Raw genomic sequence first — 22,204 nt, 5'->3', positions numbered from 1 at the left:
TACATCTATATGTAAGTTAAACATATAATTATAAGTTATTTGATCAGTGGAGAAAAATATTAGCTCTGTGAAATGCTTTTCTCAATCATTGTTCTGGTCTGTTCTTCCCATCAACTCTAAAGCTGTTTGATTTGTGCCCTTGTTGTGGCACTAGTGCAAGATTAGGTAATGTCTGTTCTTAGAATAGTTTTAGACTGATGCAGTGAACTGCTCTGACAGTTGCTGTAGTGCAGTCCTTAAGTTTGCATTTTTAAATTGTATCTGACTTAAAATTTTTGAGCATAAACAGAATATCAAGGGAATTGCTGGGAACTATAGTGAAAGCAGTAGATAACATGACTGCAGTAATAAATGTAACATTTATTTTTATTAATTGTTGTGCTGCATGTAGAATGAACTGCATCCCTAGGGAGACATTCAAGATTCAGTCATTTAGGATGAAAAATATCTTTTTCAGAGTAAGCTGGTTTTTCCTGAGCCTTTTTGTGAAGAATTTTAACGGAAAGTTCAGTTTTTGCACTGAAGTTGATATTGAACAACTAAGTCTTTTAATTGTTTTGGACAATAACATTTTCATCATGATTCTTGGATTTCTTTTTCATCAAAGTACTCTATAACAACTAGTGCAATGAGTTAACAAGTGCAATTTTTTCCTCCTACTTTTAAAGGTATAAACCAATACGCCGACGAGTAATATGGCTGATTGGACAGTGGATTTCTGTAAAATTCAAATCAGACTTGAGACCTGTTTTATATGAAGCAATTCGTAACTTGCTTCAAGACCGTGACTTAGTGGTAAGCATAAATAGCTAATCTTTTGGACTACACATTTGTTGTAATCACAGATGAAACAGAAATATCTCACTTTGTGTACACTTGATAGAGAATTTCATGATGTCATGCCTTTAAAGTCTGTTGTGTCTTTCAAGAGGTAAACCATTGGGAAGATGTGGTGATGTTTCATTGTGGAGATACTGAACAGTAATGTCAAATACATTAAATGAGGCCTGAATGTTCAATAAGTGATGACTTTGGTGGGAAAATGAATTCCAAGAGCAACAATCTGGTTTTATAGGAATAAAATTATGAAATGTCTTACAGTGATTTATAAACTAATGTAGGTAGAACTGAGTTATTCTTTGACTAGTCTCTTTAGTATACAGCATTGATGAAGTGAGTTTGCAGATCACACCAAGCTGGGTGGGAGTGCTGATCTGCTGGAGGCCACAAAGGCTCTGCAGAGCCCTCTGGGCAGGCTGGATCATGGCTGAGGCCAATGATGTGAGGTTCAACAAGGCCCAGTGCTGGGTTCTGCCGTTGGGTCACAACAACACCATGCAGCTCCACAGGCTGGGGCAGAGTGGCTGGAAAGGACCTGGGGGTGCTGGTGAAAGCAGCTGAACATGAGGCAGGCTGTGCCCAGGTGGCCAAGAAGGCCAATGGCATCCTGGCCTGGATCAGCAATGCTGTGGCCAGCAGGGCCAGGGCAGGGATTGTCCCCCTGTGCTGGGCACTGCTGAGGCCTCACCTCCAGTGCTGGGTCCAGCTCTGGGCCCTCACTGCAGGAAAGGCACTGAGGGGCTGGAGAGAGTCCAGAGAAGGGCAATGGAGCTGGGGCAGGGTTTGGAGCACAAGTGCTGTAAAGAGTGCTTGAGAGAGCTAGGGGTGTTTATCCTGGAGACAAGGAGGCTCAGGGATGACCTTATCACTCCCTGAGAAGGAGCTTGTGGCCAGGTGTGTCGGTCTCTTCTCCCTGGCAACTGGTGACAGGGCAAGAAGAGTTTGCCTTGAGCTGTACCAAGTGAGGTTCAGGTTGGACATAAGGAAAAATTTCTTCACTGAAAGAGTTGTCAAGCATTGGAACAGGTGGAGTCAGTGGAAATGGAAATGCTCAACAATGTGTGGATATGGTAGCTGGGGACATGGTTTAGTGATGGTGATGCTGGTTTGGTGGTTGGTCTAGATGATCTTAAAGGTTTCTTACATCCATAATGATTCTGTGATTCTATGGTTATTTAGGCTTTAAAGATACCTGCTAATAGGATATGATAAATGGCATTGGTTGCTAAACTGTTAAGTACAAATCTGTAGTTTTAAGCTACAACTTTGGTTTACCAGCAGGTGAGATGAAGTTGAGATGCTGGTTTTGCTACCGTTTATTTTGTTTTTGTTTTTAAACAAACTGGGCTACCAGCCCACAAAAAAACCCAACAACCAATAAATAAACTTTGCTAGTTTGGTAAATACATATAAAGTAGCAATTGCCAGTCATAATAATAATTTCTGTGATTCCTAAAGACAGCTTTAGCAGAGCAAAGTGTGTTTGTGTCAGCTGTTTTTATTTAATGCTTTCTAAGGCATTTCTAAGCATCTACAGGAAGAACAGTCTAACTTTAGTTTATTAGATTCTGTGCTTCTTGGTGAAGCCAGGAAGCTTCAGAGATAATTCCAAGTAAAATATCTCCTCTATTGCAAGAATTTTTATCACAGTCTAAGTAGATATCTTCTTGTTTAATTACTTCTTGTCCTTGAAGGTTTTGCCTGAGTAGTTTTTTCAATTTCTACCACTTGAGCTATGATAAATAAAATGTAAAGGATACTCAAATGAAAGTGAATGAAAATGAACTGACTACATTTCTTAGAGGATGATAGAACACAGAGAGTGATTCAATTTCCAAAACATAAAGTGATTTGATATTGTCAGGTACTCTGTTTTAATCAAGATGTACTCTGTATCCAGAGTACTCAGGTACTCTGGATAATCAAAATGTTTAATGGACGTATGCATGATGCTTCTTGACTTTTGTCTTTCAGGTCCGTATTGAGACAGCTACGACGCTGAAGTTAAATATCCTTATCTGCAAAGCTGTTTGATTAGTTCTTAATTCTGAATTACTGGAAAACAATCAATTTTAAACTTACTACCAAATTCTTCACATTATATTTTTTGAGTATCCATGAAATATTTGCTCATTTGAGTCTTGGTATCTGTCTTCAGTCTGTATTATTTTTCCTTAATGTTTGTTTACCTGTAGATGACTTTGAGTTCAGAACTGACCAGTTCTTACCGGTAAGAGCATTTACATATTCTGAAGAGTAGATAAATGCATAGAGAAAAGCAGGAAAATATATTTTCCAATTTCATTTTGAACAGTGTTGTTTAATAATTGATGTGTGTGCATGTTTGTATTGTATGTTCAGTCTTCACAGACCCAAATATATACTCATACTGTTGCTGTTAAAATTGCTAATGTGTAGATACATTTTAGTATTATGCTATTACAACTTTATAGCAGTAAGTTTAGTGCTTTATATACCAAGTGTTGCCAGATAGTAAGTTTCTTTATGATAAGAATATATTAAAATTGTATCTAAGAAATACATCTGCACAACTCTGTGGCTCTTCTACATGCTTGTTTCACACAGTACTTTCCAACCTGCTGCTTCTTAAAAATATTAAATACAAGTGTGTGGTTACAGTGTGCCTTTAAAAGGCACCACTTTCTAGTTCTCCTGTGTTTGTGTTCTTTACCATAGTCATTACTGTTCTCAGTTAGTAAAAAGTGGAAAGAGAGAAGTATGCCAAAGTTTTATTTTGGTCACTCAAATTTAGCAGATATGTTTTCTCATTTTATTTTGACTTCCATGTTAATCTCAACTCTCTTGAGAACAAAACCAAAATGCAGAGTGCCTCTAGACTGTAAACACTGGAATTTTCTAAGATGTCTTTTTTGGTTCAATATTTAACTTTTATTTACTGGCCCAAAGGCTGGAAGACTACTTTTGGTTTGACTCTAATAACATGCTCCTTCTAGAGAGACAGCCTGTTTTACCCGTGAAATCACATTTACACTTATCAAAATGTGAAAATGGTATACGTTCAAACTGTTCATGTTTGAACTGGTATGTAGGGGTAGATCTGAATTTTTTTACCTTGCTTAGTCAGGGATTGGGTAGTGTGGTTTTTTGAAAGTGAAAGAGTAATATTTTGCACACTTTGTAAGTGTTTTCAAAGTTTACGTCTTAGAGTTTTAAGCATATGAGAAAATTACCAGTTCATGTGACCAGTTATATTTTTAATGGTCTAATCTTTCTTTATTGGTGGTTCTTTATTTTTCTTTATTTTTCTTTTAGTACCTGGAGTCCATGTTTACACTGCTCTTTCAGCTACTTCAGGAAGTAACACAATGTGACACCAAAATGCATGTTCTTCATGTTCTGTCCTGTGTGATTGAAAGAGTCAATATGCAGGTATTTTTTAATATATGTTTCAGTTTTAGCTTTGTCCTAAGAATATGGAGGAGGACTTGTTGTGAAGGAAAATGTCATCAATTAATAGACTGGTTGTTGTTGTCAGAGATGCCTGCACTGTTGGCATTACTTGGTGCTCTTCTCAATTCTCATTTATCTTTTGTGTAAAATGTTAATTTCCCCAAGTTATGCAAGTAATGTATTTTTTGTGTTGAATCAGCTTTAAGAGTACTGAAGGAGTTTGAAGTCTTGTGGCATTTCTTGCAATTTTATTCTTTTATTTGTGATTTATTCTAATTGTCTCATATCTAAGCAAATATTTTAAACTAGCTTACATATTTAAAAAGGCATTTTTGGGGAAAAATGCTTTGCACTCGTAGGGAGTGTGCAGTTAAATTTTTAATTTCTTATTGATCTGTTGATACTGATATGGGTCAGTGTTTTCTCTAAGCAATCTCCTTAACTGCATAGCAGGTTTCAAATTCACATTATGAATTCTCAGTACTTTAGTGTTAAATTATGTGCTTCAGCTTTTACATGAAGAATTAGAAGATGGTTTTGCAGAATTAAGCAGTGAATAGTTGGCTCCTTTTGTCTCAGGTTTTGTTGTGGTGGGTTTGGTTTGGGATTTTTTTTTTTTTCAGTGTTACTGTATTAAGAACAGAGATAATGCATGTCTTTGAGTTTATCTTGTCTTTCTATAAGTAATCCTGTCTGGGAGCTGGATGAAGCTTTCATAATTGTCCCTTGAAGAAAAAGTCACCATGACAGCAGATTTCCCTGCAGTTTTGAGAATCAGCATAAAAAACAAGTTGAGAAAGAACCCCTTGAATATGTTTAGGTTAATTCCTAATTAAATACTTTAAAAGACAAATAGATTAACCTTTTTAGTATTGAAGACCATAATACAAAATAATACAAGCTAGGACAAATGTCTCAAAGTTACACAGTTAAACTTCTGCTCAGTGACTCCAGAGGTTATTCAGTTGTTTGTTTGTGGTTTTTGTTTTTTGTTGTGTTTTTTTTTTTTTTTTGTTTTGTTTTGTTTTGGTTTGGTTTGGTTTTTTTTGTTTGGTTTTTTTTGGTTTTTTTTTTTTACTGGGACTGTTACTGGTTTTAAAGAATGCTATTTAGGAATCCTGTCTAAGTTAACATTATACTAATATGAAAATACCTCTGTGTATCAGGCTTTATGTACTTTTTATGTCCTATTTACTACATAAGCTTGCTTGCTGTGCACAAATATCACCATATGTAATATGTTTGTTTGAAACTACTCTGCAGTCAGAAGTTAATTTAGCCACAGAGTAAAGAATACACTGTTATAAAAAGATTTAAGCAAACTCTGTGTTTTTTTCTGAGACAAAATCAGCTCCTATATTTTTCAGAAGCTATGTTTGGGATAAGTTATTAGTCTGGCTTCACATATTAAGAAACCAATTTGTGTTCTGAACTTCAGATACGACCATATGTGGGATGTTTGGTTCAGTATTTACCACTGCTATGGAAGCAGAGTGAGGAGCACAATATGCTACGATGTGCCATTCTAACCACCCTAATCCATCTCGTCCAGGTAAGGAATCTGAGTCACATAAACATTGTCAGTACTTCCTACAGGTTTTTGATGATAAAACAGCACATGGTTATATTGCCTGCAGAATATGTGCTATTGGCTACTTCTTTAATACAGACTATATGCCACACTACCTTCTCCAACCCCTGCTGTGTCTCAAAGAAAATGTAGTAGGACTAGCAGAGACCAAGAGAAGTGCTCCTATGGCAGTGTCTGTAAAGGAACAGACTTAATATGCAGTCTTGAACTTGTGGAAATGCATGACTTCAAAGGATGGTATTGCAGAGGTTAACAGTGGAGAGAAAGTGAAAGGGAAATAACAAATATTATGAAAGGAGAAATAAAGGTTCTTTCCAAAGTGGTGTAACTTTAAAGGAAGAGGAAATAGATTTTTACCATAAACAAACTGTGGAAATACTTCTTTAGTCCCCTGTGGAGACTAAAATATGAGGGTTTTTTTACAAAAGGTGTATCTCTTGGTATAGGTAGTCACAAAAAGATGAGACAGATTTATAGAAAAATCTTGTTATTTTAAGCCATGTTTGTTTAAGTAAGTAGATAAATACACAAAGAAGCTGCAACTTAAAAGTACCAAATATTTTGAACTTCCCAATATCAAAATACAGGAATTATGTAAGCTCAGCATTCCACTAGCCGCAGCTCTCTTGATTAGTAATATCACAGTACACTGTAACGCTGTTCAGTAATTGGCAGCTGTTCCCAGTTTACTCTTTATTGTTCAAAAGTCTCATGGATCATTTAAAAACTGAATCACTGTCATCGGCCTGTGAATCTTTGGGTAGCTATAAAAATAAACCCTTCTCCTGAATATTAGAATATGTCACATGATTTTGTAAATTATAAGAACCAAAGTTTTTTTCTTGACCTATAAAACGTTCAGCTTTTAGTCATCTGGTATTTGTTAAACTTGTGACCTCTCCAAGAAATAGAATGACCAGTGAATGTTTTAAGGAATGTATGTTCTTTATATTTTCTTCTTGCAGGCTATTGGTAAATGGATTGTTTAAAAAAAAAAGTTCTCAAGACATGTTGAGAAAAAGCTTAGGAATATTGGGGTATTTTATTGTTATATGAAATGGAAGCAAGTTCAACCTTTGATTTCTTGAATGCATGTTTACATGTGGATGTAACAGCAGTGTAGATCTTTTCCATGCTATTTTTGAAATGCTTGATTTAAGGCTTTTGACATATTTTACATTTCTTACTTATTTTTTTAGGGACTGGGAGCAGACAGCAAAAATCTCTACCCTTTTCTACTTCCAGTTATCCAACTAAGTACAGATGTTTCTCAGCCTCCACATGTCTATCTTCTGGAAGATGGTTTAGAGCTGTGGTAAGAATCTTTTCTTTATTTTTGTATTCCCAGAAGAAAAAAAAGGTTGTAAAAAGTGTTGAATATTAAATTTGATATGTTTTTGTTACCTTACCTGGACATTAATAAAGCATCTATTCTGGCCTTATTGTCGAGCAGTGCAAGATGGGCCAGGAGCCCAGTCCTCAGGGAGACAGTGTGCCCGAAAGCTCAGCTAGCTCGTTGCCCTCGCCTCAGGCTACCCCCTTAGCAAGCTCGGTGATTGCCAGCTCTATAGTGCTATTAGCTCTCTTCGGATATCAGCTCTTAGCTTGCTAGGTAGGTAGCCTTTGGCTGAGGATGCAGCAGATGGTCGAGAGAGGAGAAGGAGCACCTTGGTGTTCCACGGCAATGGTTTATTGCGGGGGAGGCCGTGAAGGTTCCAGCGACAGCTCTTTTTCTGTCGCATGGGCTAAAACATGCCCTTTTATAGGGTTTAGGGGGATCCAAACTTGACCAATAGTAAGGGTTAGGTAAGATGGCTTATAGGGTTACAGAGATAAGCTTTGGGGCACGGGTCAGAGAGATGGGAACTTATTTTGCTGTCTCATCATGACTCAGCAGTTCCTACTCTTCAATTCTCCATGGAGCTTTACTGAGCTCCATGGGGTTTGCTACATGATATCACCTTTTCTCAGAGGAGAGGCGGTTAGGAAATTTATATACTCAGCTATTTTTAGTTGTGTTTTGTCTTTTATTCATTTTCAACCAGTTGATACTGAAGATACCATTCTGTAGCAGGACAAAAAGTCTAGACTCACTGTGTGTGAGACTCACTCACACTCTAGACTCACACTGTGTGCTAATTTAACAATTCGGTGTGCTTGACTTAAGGAGAGCAGTGAGCCAGTGGATCAGAGCTGGCTGCAGGAAGAGATGTCATAATTACAAGGATAAAATGTAGAAGTTACTTTCTGTATCTGAGACTGTCTGGTGACTGAAGTGACACTGTGCTCAGTTTGCCATGAGCCTGATTTATTTGTTTCTGGTGCAGCTGATGCTGTAAGAGGGGACCAAATTCTGAAGAACAGGAATATATAGGGTTTGTCTTGAAATTGTGAGCAATTCCTTTGATCTAAATTATAAATGAGCGTTAAATTACAAATACTTAACCTACAAATGCTCTGTTCTATATACACAGCAAAACTGAGATTTATAATGCTGGTGGCAGCAAGTAAAAGTGCAAGAGTGTCTCAAAATATAGAAGTGGGGCCTTTTACCTGTATCAGTTCAGAACTTTGTATCTTCTTAATGATACTGATCTTGAGGTTGCTCTTCTGATGTCTGTGCAGAAGAATGATATTCTAAGATGTCTCAGAGCATCAGAGAAATCTGGGGAGCTGGCAGAGACAGTTAGGACTTTGAGGGCTTCTTGAACCAAGAAGCCCTCAAAACAACTAAGGTATTTCACATAACCAGACATGTTACTTAAATGTGGTAATCCCATGCCTAAGATCTAGGAGAAAATGGAATTTGTTGCTGGGGCTTTAAATGCAAGCCTAATTTATAACTACTGTTTTCAAATCTCAGGAATTTTAAATTGTTATAAACAATGTAAGATAATGCCTCATTTCAGTCTTAAAAAAAATATAAACGTGTGAGCTGCTCTGTCACAGCTTCTCCTGTGAGGTTTAGAACACATGTCTTGTCCTTGCACTGTAAATATCCCTCTCTACCCACCTTCTCCAAGTTCCCTGGCTGGCTACTTAGACATTCTCACTGTTGTATTTCAGCGCTTATGTTGTCTTTATAAAAACACAGTATGATGTTGTTCTTCGTTTTCCTACCTTGGCAAGACCTATACTGATGAGTGTTGTGAGGACTATTGCTCTGCTTGAAGTATTCTCTAGGATAATTGTTACACATTGTTGTTAACATAGATGGTTACTCAAAGTTAAAATATTTACATCTGTCAAAATGATTGCTTAATGTTACTCATACATCATCTTAAATATTTTGCTTGATATGTTCTTAGGTTAGTGACATTGGAGAATAGTCCATGTCTTACACCAGAACTCCTGAGAATATTTCAGAATATGTCTGCCCTTCTTGGTAAGTCTTTCACTAGTAAAATGTCAGGGTTTTTTTCCTGCTACTTGTTATTCATGCACTGAGCAGTGCTTGTGTGGTTGCAAGTACTAAGGGAGCTTGCAGAATTGTAACAAAAATTGAGGAATAGGTTTTTATTGTCTGACTTATGATCTCATATTTTTTAATACTTATGATCTACATACCCTTCTTTTTAAATAAATTGGAGCTGCTCTACGTGAGAGATAAGACAGATTTCAGAGAAAGTTTATAATTTCAGGTTATTTTAAGAAGTTTCTGAAATTGAGCACCAAATGTGCCAAGTGTTATTGATATTGATTATCTGGAATACTTGCATATTCTGCTTGCAACCAGAGTAAAGTTATTAGCTTTTCCCTTATCCAGTTAATAACAATGTAGGATGTTTTCAAACTACCTAGATATGTCTATAAACACTTCAAATGAAAAACAGCACTTTGTTGGCAAAATATAAACTTAGTAATGAGAAATAGGATTCAATGCTTAGGAAATACTGTTATTTTAAGTACTTTTGCTTCATAATTAAAAGGAGTATAAAAATTCAGTGGTTTAATTTTATGTTAGTATTTTTTTGTTTAGATCTTTAGCTTTTGAGGTTTCAACACTACTACAGAAAATGGGTTCATTTTTTTAAAGAAATGTGTTCACAGAATTACAGAAGTTAGCTTTTTAATTGATAATTGTTTTCAGGACTTAATATTTTATTCTATTTCTACTGGTAGTAGAAAGTTATGTCATGACAGGTAGGTGGATGATGATGATGTCTTCTGTCATTTCCCCTTGTATACGAGATCTGTAATGACAAAACTGCTCTGTTTAGTAGTAGTGGCTTTATGGTTAAGTACTCCACAGCTACTGCTAAAATTCAGTGGCTGCTGAGTCCTGATGACTGTTGTGATCATCCATAACTACAACCTCTCCTTCTGCCTTCTTGTTCTGTGTCACTCAGCGGTGGTGTCTGCTGCAGGAAGCCTGCACTGCATGAATGGCTGTGATTTTCATGGTTTGTCACACTGCTAATCCGCTTGACTTAAATTCAGAAGTACTCAGTATTTGTGGCTTACTTGTTTGCTACTGATATTTTCCCCCTAGTCCTCGTGTGATACTTTTCAGAGAGTAGAGATGAGTAGAAATGGAAACCCTGGCATACTCTTAAAAAAGAGGTACTCTGGAATATTCTACACTTATAATGTTTTTCTTGTTTTATGAATGGATCCTGGAGAATAGTGATGCTCTCCTTTGGAAAAAAAATACATTCTCAAGAGAAATTATTTATTCTGAAAATTGAAAGCTGCATGATGCTGGTGTAGAGTAAGTAGTGTACAGTAAGCTGGGTAGGGTGTCCTTAGGATGAGCCTTCAAACATGCTTATGTCAAACTTTTTTTTATCAGGGTTGGGAGTGAAACACAGCAGCTGATGTGTAATCACCCTATAGGCTTCTGTACTACTTCACTTCCTGAGCAAATTTCTGAAAAACTGGTTTTGAGTGTCATGTTCGTCAAAAATTTTGATTGCTACGAATGATGCACATTTTTCCAGGTGCAATGGTTTCCACTGGAAACCATTCTGATATGCTCTTTGCCTACAAAATCTGTTTACATCAGAGAATCTGACAAGACAGCCTCCACTTGACACAGCTATGGTATTGTGGTGCTTAAATAGAGCTGGAATTTTGGATTAGTGCTAACCTTATTTTAAAACATGGTAGTTAGAAAACCAGTACAATACTGCCATCTGCTACCCATTAGGGAGCTACTTCATTCAGGACACTTGAAAAAGAGATTGTTCACTTAAATCAAGTGCAACAGTACAGTTTAAGGTGCAGCATCTTGCAAAAGAAAACATACTGATCACTGATGATCAATAGTGCTAGCTAATTAAATAACTGTTCAGTCTTAAACCTGTAGCAGAATTTTTCTAGTACACCAGTAGCAGCATTCAGCTGAAACTTCCAGCACTTTAAGTCAGACTCTTCTGTCCTTCTTAGCATGGTGATGTAGCTGTCAGAACAAGGTGAGAAGTCAAAATTGCAAAGTCTTGTGTGGTTAAGTGTCTGAGATAAGGCAAAAAAAAGATAATCTCTCCAGGTCTGGTTTTCAATTCAGTCTGAAGTCATCAAAGTAAAAATCAAAGGACAGATGAGATGAAGGGAAGTTCTGAACAGGTAACTACCATGCTTATGTCTTGTGGGATAGGGTGGAGAACTGGCAACAAGATGCTCCAGAAAATTGGTTCTTGAAAATACAATGTAAGGAATATTAACCTCCTGATCTTTGTTTTCTGAATTTATTTTTACTGAATGGAATTACTGTAATATACAGATAATGTAAGGATTTTGCTGGTGTGTTTCGCTTCTATATAAGCGCGTAATTCATTCAGAAAATATGTCAGAGGTGAACATGGACAAAGTAGAAGAGTGGAGGGCAGGAGAAGAAAAATTAATATGTGAGATTTTTGAACTTGAAGGGGAAAGATATTTATAAATATGTTTTTGATTTTCCTTTTTTAACTAATCTGAAAATAATATGTAGTTGTTCACTTCCAGATATAATTGTTGTTATGAAAATATCTTTTTGTACCCATTTCAGGATACTACTGTTGTTGGAAGTGGATGTCAGAGGAGTTATACAAGTCAATTAGATTTGCCTTCAGAAGCAGAATGTTGCATTTAATATGAAGGCTTGACTTTACTTGCATAAGTGACTGACCTTAAAAGATTATGGTGCTGCCACTGATGTACAATAATTATTCACAGCATAATAGTCATACTTGGTTTTTAGTTCAGCACTGGTGCTACTGTTTAAACTGTGTTGAAATGTAATTGCCCTGTAGAGGGATTGCACAGTCTGTTTAATACATCTCTTGCAATGTATTGAATATTGTGGAATGGAGAAATACATTAATTGTCTGAGGATGGAAGTGTTTCTGCACTGAGGCTGCTTAAAATGACAGTTGAATTTGATACAATTTCAGGTTGGGAATATGGTCATAATCTAGACATACCTATTCCAAGAAGCACCAAGTTTAATGTGCATGTGCTGTATTTATCAAGGTACTGGCAAAAACCAGGTTACTGAAACGGGTCTAACTCCTCTGATCCAAACAAAACTTAAAGGAGCACATTAATAAATTCAGAACAATATATTTGATTCAGGAAATCCTGGCAAGAGAATTGATGTATAAGTAGCTTCTAAATGTAGTTAGTTGAACATGAGATCTTTCCAGAAAATTTTGCTAAACATTGAGCTGTGTTTGAGTAACTGAGGTTCTGTCATTTCTGTTGCATCTGTCCTACCTGTTTTTATTTTGACCTGAAGTACAATTTTTGCTACACACATTTTATTACCTTTTATTGGTTATCACAGAATGGGAAGTTATGGAAGACTTAGTAGTAATTCATGTTTATATGACCATTTATTTAGAATTTATCTACTTGCTTCAGTGTCTGAAACTTTAAATATTATTCTATCCAGTAAAGAGAAAAACACAAATGCAGACCTCTAAGGAGGACTCAATGTGTAACTCTAGTAATATGCTACTTAAACTAAACTCATAGTTATCTTGGAATCTTTTGATGAGCATGTTTAATTGATAAGTGATCTCTTTTCAAGTCAAGAGACAAAAGTACTCATAATAAATGTTTACAAGATATGACCTGTCTGAGTACTGACATATGAACATACGCAGGAATGCAAAGCTGTCTTATGGCCGTATCCAATGGAAGAACATTATTATTCTACCTAATGGGTGGGGTAAAAAAGAAAGTCTGCTGAACCTCCCCAGAACTATACAGAAGTTATAATGGAAAAGCAGCCACAGTTATGGTGATAACTGTTTTTGGTAGAACTTTTTATATATAAATATTGCTAGATGTAAGCCACACTTTCATGTGACTGCTTTCATCTAAGCCATGGGGGACACATGAAGTCTTAGCCAGATGCTTGTTCCATCTGGTGAAGGAATTTTATTTAAAATTCATGTAAAAATATTTTCCTGTTGCTTCTCCATGATGGTTTTATTAGATATTTGAAAGCTGATGGAACTGAGGTCCAACTCTTTTATCCAATAATAGTTTCTCTCCCAAACTACTTTAAAGGAAATTTATCCCTTTGAGGTTTTTTGGTCTTTTGCCTTGTTTTTACACAATGTGGACTTTCTGCACTATTATCAACATCCATGTGAAACTTTGAAACTTTTCATTTTGCTGTGAGTTCTGCTTATACATGTTCCAGAGTGATTTTTTTCCTTTGACAGTCTTACAGGTAATGCCTGAGGATATATCATTTTTTCTCTCTTCAAGCTGCTGCTGTATATCTTCCTCCGTGTGTGTCTATCTCTTAGGCGGGTATGCTCTCTTTACTGAAATACTCAAGCTATGCCCTACAGCTCAGTGTGAGTCAGCTCAATGCCATTTGATATGGCATCTGGGTCAGAAGAGCAGAACTGCAATCTTTATTTCATTCTTTTTGCTCAGCATTTACTGACTCAATGTGAGAGAGACCATTTATCTGTAATTGCAAGTCTCTAAAGTACATGTTTCATTTATTCTGTTTAATATCTTCTTAACCCAGTATTGGATCCAAAACCTGACTTTTGTTTGTTTGTTTTTCATTTTTAGTTGGCATTGGCTTTTGAGGTTGTAGGATTTCTTGTGCTTCCATTTGAGCACGAGAGCTGTCATCCCACATCTGTAATTGTCTTTGGTAGAGAGAGAGAGAGAGCCTGATTGGCACTGGATCTAAGATCTTTTTTCTATTTGTTGGCATCTGGCTCTACGAGCTGCAAGAGGAAAAGACTTTTAGAAGGAAATCATCTTGGTTGTACTTCAGTTTGATGATCAGGTTCTGAATTGTGATTTCTGTTTCTTCCAGAGCTGAGTTCAGAAAATCTCAAAAATTGCTTTAAGATCATCAATGCTTATATTTTCTTATCTTCATCTGAATTTTTGCAGGTATGTTACCATTATATAAAGATCCATACTACCACCTCAGTTCTTTACTGGCAAACTGTTCTTTCTCTCATCTTGGAGAATGCCATACACACACACATTTGTACTCTTTTTCATATATGTGTAAACAATCATACTGTTTTAATGTTAGCTCTTTATGGTGCACAGTGGACATTCAGATTTGAGAAATAATATTATTTAGAATTAATGCTTTGTGGATTGATTTAATAGTTTGATATCTGAATGGTCCTATGTTGGGTAATAATAGTTACTGTTATTATCCTACCAGATTAAAATTATGAATATAGATGCTAGCAGAAGTTGAACAAGATATTATGCCTTGTTGTCACACCTTCTTCATTAGAAAATTCTTTGAGATTGTTTCAATGTCCTGCAATGTTAAAAATGCAACAAAATGCTTAGATTAGATTTTAATTAGTTTAGAATGATGAACATTTTAGCAGATACGATCTTTGAAGAGAAACCGGGTCTTTAGGCATATGTAAACCCCTAAGGAATTGAGTTTTGAAATATATACCAATATATAAAATGCATTGCATAATACCTTCTTTTTAATTTTATTTCAGATGTATGCTGCTGACTTATGTCAGTCATTTTGTGAGCTTTTGAAGGACATAACTATTGAAGGTCAAGTTCAAGTTTTAAAGGTGGAGTATAATGAAAATAATATTCAGAGGCTCATCTTGTACATGTAATGTTTTCAAGTAGAATTTAGAACATGTAGAAGAAACCAATGTATTTAGCAGAATTTGACATTGGAGTTAAACCATCAGTGGTGGTTTAACTGCTTACTTGAAGTGAGAATAGAGCAAACCTAGTGAGTATAGAGCAAACTTCTCCTATCTTTATTGAATGTTGTATGTATATGGTCTCCATGAAATTCCTTTGTGTAGCATACTTCCATTTGTACCAGACACAGAATTCAAAGAGTCTTTGTTTACCTTTGGCATAAGTTGCTGTTGTAATGGCTGTAACTGCTTAAATAAAGTTGCTAAAGGTTTTTCAAAGAACCAGAAATTTATATTTTCACACAGCCTTAAAATGATGTTCTGGAACTCATAAGCTTTTGAAATATTAATAACAATAATTTGAATGTGTCTTTTAAAGAATTTTGGGAAATAAAGTTGGAATATACATTGCAAATTAACTGACTAGTAGCTGTAGTGCACTACTAGTAACATTTCCAGTGGTTACACTAACAGGGGGCTCTGTGTTGTTTATGAAAATTTGGACTTGAATTAAATTAATTGTAAATGTGATGGGGGATATAAATTCGATCCCAGCTGTCCTTTTGGTGGATTCACAGCTGGTTCCAGAATCCAGGACAGAAAACAACTGGTGAAGTTCAGAGTCTCCCCTGTTTGTAGTTACTTCTGTGAAGAGCATAAGGCCTCTGCGTCTGAAACTTAAAATGTCAATTTCAGTCTATTCAGTGATATTATTTAAAGTCTGTAGTTGAGCAAATGTTTTATGCAGCAGCTTTTAATCAGATTTCTAAAATGGAATTATACTGCTAGTACAGAATAATTTATTCACTTGGGTCCCAGTGTGGCCTTGCTGCAAGATTTGTCTAGTATACTTGGAACACTTTCCTAGTAATGCCCTCTTGATTCCAGAGGGATAACTGAGCTGTCATCCTTGTAAATATTTTTAGAAAAAGCAAAAGTTTTGTCAGGCTTCACTGTGCTGACTTGTGAAACAAAAAAAAAAAACCCAAAATCTAGATAAGCATTGGGAACAGAAACACCCGGGGGTGTTCTCTGAAATAGTTTCTTACAAACAGCTTTGGTGGATTGTAAATGGACATTAGAACAGTAATTAAATTAATAAGGTTGAGAAATACTAATTTGGACTGATAAGACAATTTGTTGCAAGATTGCTGAGACTTGATGTGACTTGATTTTCTAATTATCTTGACACAGACAATAAAAGGTTTAAAAAGACTGTGCAAGGAACAAAGGAGATGGCCAAAACTTCCAGTACCCAGAAAGATGAGTAGGGGAGAAGTTATGTTTACCTCTGTATATAATAAGCCTCTTTTATACCTCTGCATATTAAAGGTCTACAAAATTGAGAGGCATTGAGAAAGGTCAACTGCTTAACACTTTTCTCAGTGCAAAAAATAGAGTATTAAATGAAGCTATTGGGAACAAGGTTCAAAATGGAGAAAAAAATATTTAGGAGAATTTGGTCAAGAGCACAGAAGAATTGATCCTTGTTGAAATTCCTCTGAGGTGGAAGTAAATGGAGACTAAGTGTTTAGGTGTGGTACATTTATGATACCTTTATGTGCTTTAAAAACACATCAGTGTGTTCATGCATGTGGCATCACTTTCTATACCTGGAAGTAGGAGTGAGGAGCCCTCAGCCCATTATTCTCGCAGCCTCTTCCCATCTCTCTTGGTACAAGGGTGGAGCACAAACATCTGGGCAAAAGAAAAATGGAAGAAGGCAGGAAAACAGATTACTTTAGGGAATAGCACATGGGGGGAAAAGGAGCTGAAAAACAAAGGGTAAAGAGTTTAAACATTGGGAACCAGAGCAAGGTGCCCAGAATAGCACCTCTGAGAGCACACCTGCAAGGAGCTGGTAGGTCCTAATCAGCGGGTTCTCAAAAAATGACATGACAGCTATAGAAATACGCTCTGAACTGCTGGTGCTTCACCCTACCAACCGCCTCAGCCTTTTCTTTTCCTGGAACCGTAACAACGTCCCTTTTTCCAAACCACCTCATCAACTTTGCCTGGGACATGGGGAGGCTTGTGAAGTGCTTGGCTAGGTGGGTTTCATTGGCCTGTCAGCTTTAACCCGGTGCATTTATGCAAATCAGGTTTGCAGAATATTTTACTAGAATATAGTTTCAGCAATCTAGGATTTGCTGGTATTTAATGGTAAGCATCCTCTGAGCACTTTATATGTGTACACCAGTTCACATGGGTTTAAAGCTTTGGTTAAGATTTATGAATGTACTTTGCTAATGGTCTAATTTGCTTTTGTTGTTAAGGTTGTAGAAAATGTCCTAAAAGTCAACCCTGTGTTGGGTCCTCAAATGTTTCAACCTCTTCTGCCATCAGTATTCAGGGGGATTATAGAAGGGGAGGTAAGAGTTTCTTTACCTACTCTCTACTTCTCCTTTGGAAAATGAAAGTACCTTCCATTATCTCCAGTTTTTTCATAGTGATGTTGTATTTTCTCTTGTTTTAAGAGCATCTGATAGATTTTTCATATCTAGTTTAAAAATCTTTAAAGGTAACACAGTAGCACAAGAAAAAACAACCTGTCCAGCATTTGTTTTGTCATGTAGTGTTTGTTTTAATAAAACAGCACAAATTTAATTCTGCTGTTCCACTGTTCCTTCACTATTAACATTTTTAAGAGTTATAACATTAGGCCTAGTGTAACCCTTAGTCGGTGATGTTGTTTTTTTTCTAAGACACATACTATTCCTTTTTAATTGTACCTGGATGAGAAAAAAACAAACTGAACCAGGAGAAGATCAACTTGACCTTCTTTTCCTAACTGGCATATCTAATATGAAGAGCTGAAGGGTGTGAGAATGATTTGTGTGAAATAGTCTTTAAGATTTTGCTGGCTTACATGTCATAACTTCTCCCTGTTCTCTCTTTGTATTCAACAAATGAGTAAAATCAAATATGCTTTAACTGTGTTGAACCTTTCAGTTTCTAGCAGGAATCAGTGGGTGGAATTCTTCAAGTTTTTTTACTTCTTTGATCAAAATCTTTACTTTTTTCTCAGTTGAGCACCTTCAAATATCAATAAGTAGCTCCAGTTTCTGAGTTGAATAAGATTTCCAAATTTAAGCCAAGTAATACTATATAGCAAAGTACTTTTTGCTGTCCAAAGAACAAAGATAGTGGATTTTTAAAATTCTTCTGATTTATGACTAATAAATTGATTATACCCTATTCAGAATGTATTACTCTGGGTTAGAATTTTCAGGTAAATGTTGGCATTTTGTTTTTCAAGTAGGTTATTTTACAAAATACAGTTATATTGTTATGTGCTGAATTTAATATGAAAAAATCCATAGCTTCTTTTAAAATAACCAAAGATAATAAATTAGTGAACTTATTACTCTATCCAGTTAATTTTGAGACACCTGCAGATTAGTTTTTGGCAAATGTATTATGGCTTCCATCTGAAAAAAGTAAAAACTTCAGAGATACTAAGTTCTTAATTTTACTGAAATTGTAAGCAGTAACTTGGAACCAGCATCAACTTCAAAAGAAATATTTCAACAGTACAATAAACTGTTAGTTCCTTAGGATACTGGTTTTAAAATTTAAAGTAAAATCACCTTGCAAGTTGTCTTGGCTGTTTGGATGAAATAGACTTTGAAATTACTGTAGGTTTCATATTGTAAGAACTGAAAACTCTGGTAAAGATTGCTCACTCAGTCTTCTGTTCTAGAGGCTCTTAAATAGCAATTTATAATTTAAAATTTAGTGAAAGACATAAAGGATGCATGCAAGTATTTTCCAGGTACTGCTGCTGTGTATGTCAAATATTTTTCTTTTACTTACACTAAGCATCTTTTTGGTTTATTTTTATTTCAGAGGTACCCAGTGGTGATGTCTACTTATCTGGGGATCATGGGTAGAGTTCTACTACAAAATGCAAGGTTTTTTTCATTACTTTTGAGCCAGATGGCATGTGAATTGGGTCAGGAGGTAAGGTTTATTGTCCTTTTTTGTCCTTTTGGGTTTTTTGTGTCTTGATATTTCAGCTGTATTACATAGAGTATTCTTGCCTTCTTTTGACCTGAATAAACTTTTCCCTCTATTATCCATGCTTGTTCCTGCCCAGTTAATCTTGAAAAGGGGCTCTTCTCCCTCCTTCTCTCCTTTCCCTGAACACCATGTAACAACTTTTACATGTTCCCATAATTACTTAAAACATCGCATTAAAATTTCTATAGAGTCCCTAAATTCTCTTCCTGCTGCATCCCACAATTAGCCATGTAAACCCCCTTAATTCACATGCAATTGTAGGGTGAGAATTTCTTTCCCTCTGCCATCTTGATGGATCTTGCAGCCTGGAGGATGGTCTAATGATTCTCCTCTGTGTTTCTAGAGTATCAAATTCAGTGTGCTTCAGTTTCACTGGTGAAGTTACTGAGGGCCTTTTGCTACAGGTGTTCTGTTACGTCTTCCAGTGAAATTTGCTTTTTGGGGGTATAATACAGTTTTCAAACAGATAGCGACAAGTCTTTTTTTTTAACTTGTCACTGTGTAGATAAAACAAAATAAGTCCATGTGCTTTGTTTCTATGAGTCCATTAGGGAAAAACAGAATAATTTGCTGTCCAGAATTATTTCTCTCTCCATAAATGAAATACATTTCAAGCTTCTCGGTTACAGCTAATGGTATGTAGGGTTCAGGGCCTAGAAGCATTGTCATAGAAAATTTAAAAAGTACATGTTGCTTGTTACTTCTGTCAGGTATACAACTATGTAGTGTCTTTCCAAGACTAAACAATGGATTCATTTGCTAGAAAAATTAAAATAAGTTATTTTCTAAACACACTGATTTACTTAAAACTGAAAAAGAGCATTGTGTTTCCCAATGCAGTTGGACCAAATTCTTGGTAACATGATTGAAATGTGGGTTGATCGGATGGATAACATCACTCAGCCAGAAAGAAGAAAACTTTCTGCTTTGGCATTGCTTTCTCTTCTGCCATCATTGAATAGGTAAGCAAATGTACAATATATTGAATAAGAATACTTCAAAGACCCTTGGAACTGTTTTTAAAGTATTTCACAATTCTGCAGCTAAATATTCCAATACAAATAGTTTTATTTGCTTGCTTTTCTCCCCCAAAAGAAATTTTGCAAAGATAGAAATTCCATGCTACATTATATAAACTTCTTATTTGGCTCCATAAGCATTACAGTAACCTTTCTTCCATTTCATAAGAAATGTCATTTAGTTAAAGTGAGGAACCAGCACTGCAGATTTTATTGTTGGTTCTCATATTAACTTCGAACTATCTGCTTCTCTCATCTGTGATTAAGTAGTTGCTTTAGTTGACATGTTACTATTTTGGTGTCCCTTCCAGGGAACAGTGTTCAGTTTTCTTTGCTGTTAAAGGTGATCTGAACTTTGATTCTGGTTTTCTCCTTTATGACATTAAGTGTAAGAAAGAGTTGCTATGGAAGACTGTATTGTTTCTGTGAAACACTATAGGTTTTATAGCAAGGAAATTTTACTATTATCCTTTCAGTAGCCATTGTCATTGCTGGACATACATAGAAAATGAAAGTTTTAAATGAAAATGCTGAATACACTAACTTCTAAGTTGTCAATACTAGAAGTCATGTATAACACGTTTAGGTGAGAGTTCAGTCCATAGTTATCTTCAGATTATTTTTATCTGTTTGACATTCAGGAAGAGAAGGCTGCATGAGTTTACATTTAGTCTGTTGGGTTTCCTGAACATTCTTGTCTGTTGTATTGTCTGTTGAGAACTTAGATGTTGCTCCCAAATGCTAAAAGCTACGTTAGTATCTGTAGAATATGTAGTATCTGTCAAAGCTGTAGTCTATGCAGTCACTGTCTAAAAAAAAAAAAAATCAGGGAACACCTATGTGTAGTTTAGAGGCTTCATTGCTTTTTATATGCATAGAAATTTTCCTTTTTTTTTGGTCAGATGGATAGTCAGGATAACCATCTAGCTGAAGGTGAACCAAGCAGCTGCTTTGAGAGGTTTTTTTCCCAGTAAATGTAACAGTATTATGTTGTTTATAAGTATATTTGAAATACTTTTAAGGAGGTGTTAGCTAAAATTTAACGTGCTGAACTACATCTGTCTTCCTGTGAAGTTTCTGTTAGAGGAAGGAAAAAATTAAATTCCTTTAGATAACCATGTTATTTTGAACTATGTTCAGCTGCCCCAGATTTCCTGCTGCAAAAGCCAATTATTTCTGGCAGTCCTTAACTTAATAAAACCTTCTGCAAATGACAGCTTTATTTTTCAGTTACCCATATCATTTAAGAAAGCTGCTTCTCAAATAAAAAGTTTCTCTTTAGTAGACGTATTTATGTCAAGGCTATGAAAATTTCACTCTCACAATTATACAATTGATAGACTGCCAAACTTAGCTTCAGACTGAGTGTGGGAAATGGATTCTGTCAATTGATTGTTTCTTTTACTAGAACAATGTGAGTCACTCTGGTTTTGCTGTATCTCAGGGATTATACTACAGATACTTGCAGTATCCTGTATCTGCAGGCTTCTTGCACAACTCTGTTTGCACAGTTGAAACAAAAACATTTTAAATGGAATATTAAATGGAATACAGTGTTTAAACAAAATGTTCGGATTAATGTGTTTTCAAGAAAAGCTATAGTAATTTTTCCTGTTGGGATGCCTCACTAGCCAGTTTCCTGACTAGATTTTACTTCAGATATCCAAGGTAAGTTCAGGATTTCTCAACTGCAGAGGCAGAACAGAATTCTGAGGCAGAACAGAATTCTATCTTATGTGGATGGCTGATGGGCTGTCTTGAGAAGGACAAGGTGAGAGTGAGATTCTTCCCTCATCTTGCTGCTCTGTGGTGGTCAGGATTGGTAGCAATTGGTAGCAAGCTCAGATTTTCAAGGTTCTGCTGAAAGGAAAACAGGCATCTGTGCTGTGTCTAACACTTTCTGAGAATTTTTTTCCTTTTGCCAGTTGTTTTCTCTAGCCTATAGCTGAAGCACTGGTTTATTTTAGAGAAGAGAGGGAGGTAGTAGACAATAACAGTGGGGGGAAAATAAAGATAACATGTATTCTCATTGTTCCCTCAGAGTTGTTTTATGGATAAAATGTTGGGGAAAGTTTTAAACAGTGACCATTTTTATTCTCCGTGTAAACTCTGTAGTATTACTGCATGGATTTTAATTGTTTCTCTAGTTAGTGATCAGGTTTATAATTATACATATGTGGAAGTCTGGACTTTCTGCATTT

At 35.9% G+C, this 22,204-nt stretch overlaps 1 protein-coding gene across 2 annotated transcripts in view; it reads left to right on the top strand.

Annotated features, from left to right (window-relative positions):
* The window catches only part of IPO11 (importin 11), a 79,795-nt gene that overhangs the window by 32,865 nt on the left and 24,726 nt on the right, over positions 1-22,204 (top strand). For both annotated transcript variants that reach the window (XM_077171198.1, XM_077171199.1), the window contains exons 18-29: positions 669-795; positions 2,815-2,848; positions 3,030-3,070; positions 4,135-4,251; positions 5,711-5,824; positions 7,063-7,178; positions 9,172-9,248; positions 14,136-14,215; positions 14,800-14,880; positions 17,238-17,333; positions 18,811-18,924; positions 19,825-19,946. In XM_077171198.1, coding sequence (XP_077027313.1) covers positions 669-795; positions 2,815-2,848; positions 3,030-3,070; positions 4,135-4,251; positions 5,711-5,824; positions 7,063-7,178; positions 9,172-9,248; positions 14,136-14,215; positions 14,800-14,880; positions 17,238-17,333; positions 18,811-18,924; positions 19,825-19,946 — 1,119 coding nt within the window. The remainder of the gene's footprint in view (positions 1-668; positions 796-2,814; positions 2,849-3,029; positions 3,071-4,134; positions 4,252-5,710; positions 5,825-7,062; positions 7,179-9,171; positions 9,249-14,135; positions 14,216-14,799; positions 14,881-17,237; positions 17,334-18,810; positions 18,925-19,824; positions 19,947-22,204) is intronic.

Source organism: Agelaius phoeniceus, chromosome Z (assembly GCF_051311805.1).
Source record: "Agelaius phoeniceus isolate bAgePho1 chromosome Z, bAgePho1.hap1, whole genome shotgun sequence".
In the NCBI taxonomy this organism is placed as follows: Eukaryota; Metazoa; Chordata; class Aves; order Passeriformes; family Icteridae; genus Agelaius; species Agelaius phoeniceus.
This window is presented reverse-complemented; position numbering and strand designations above follow the sequence as displayed.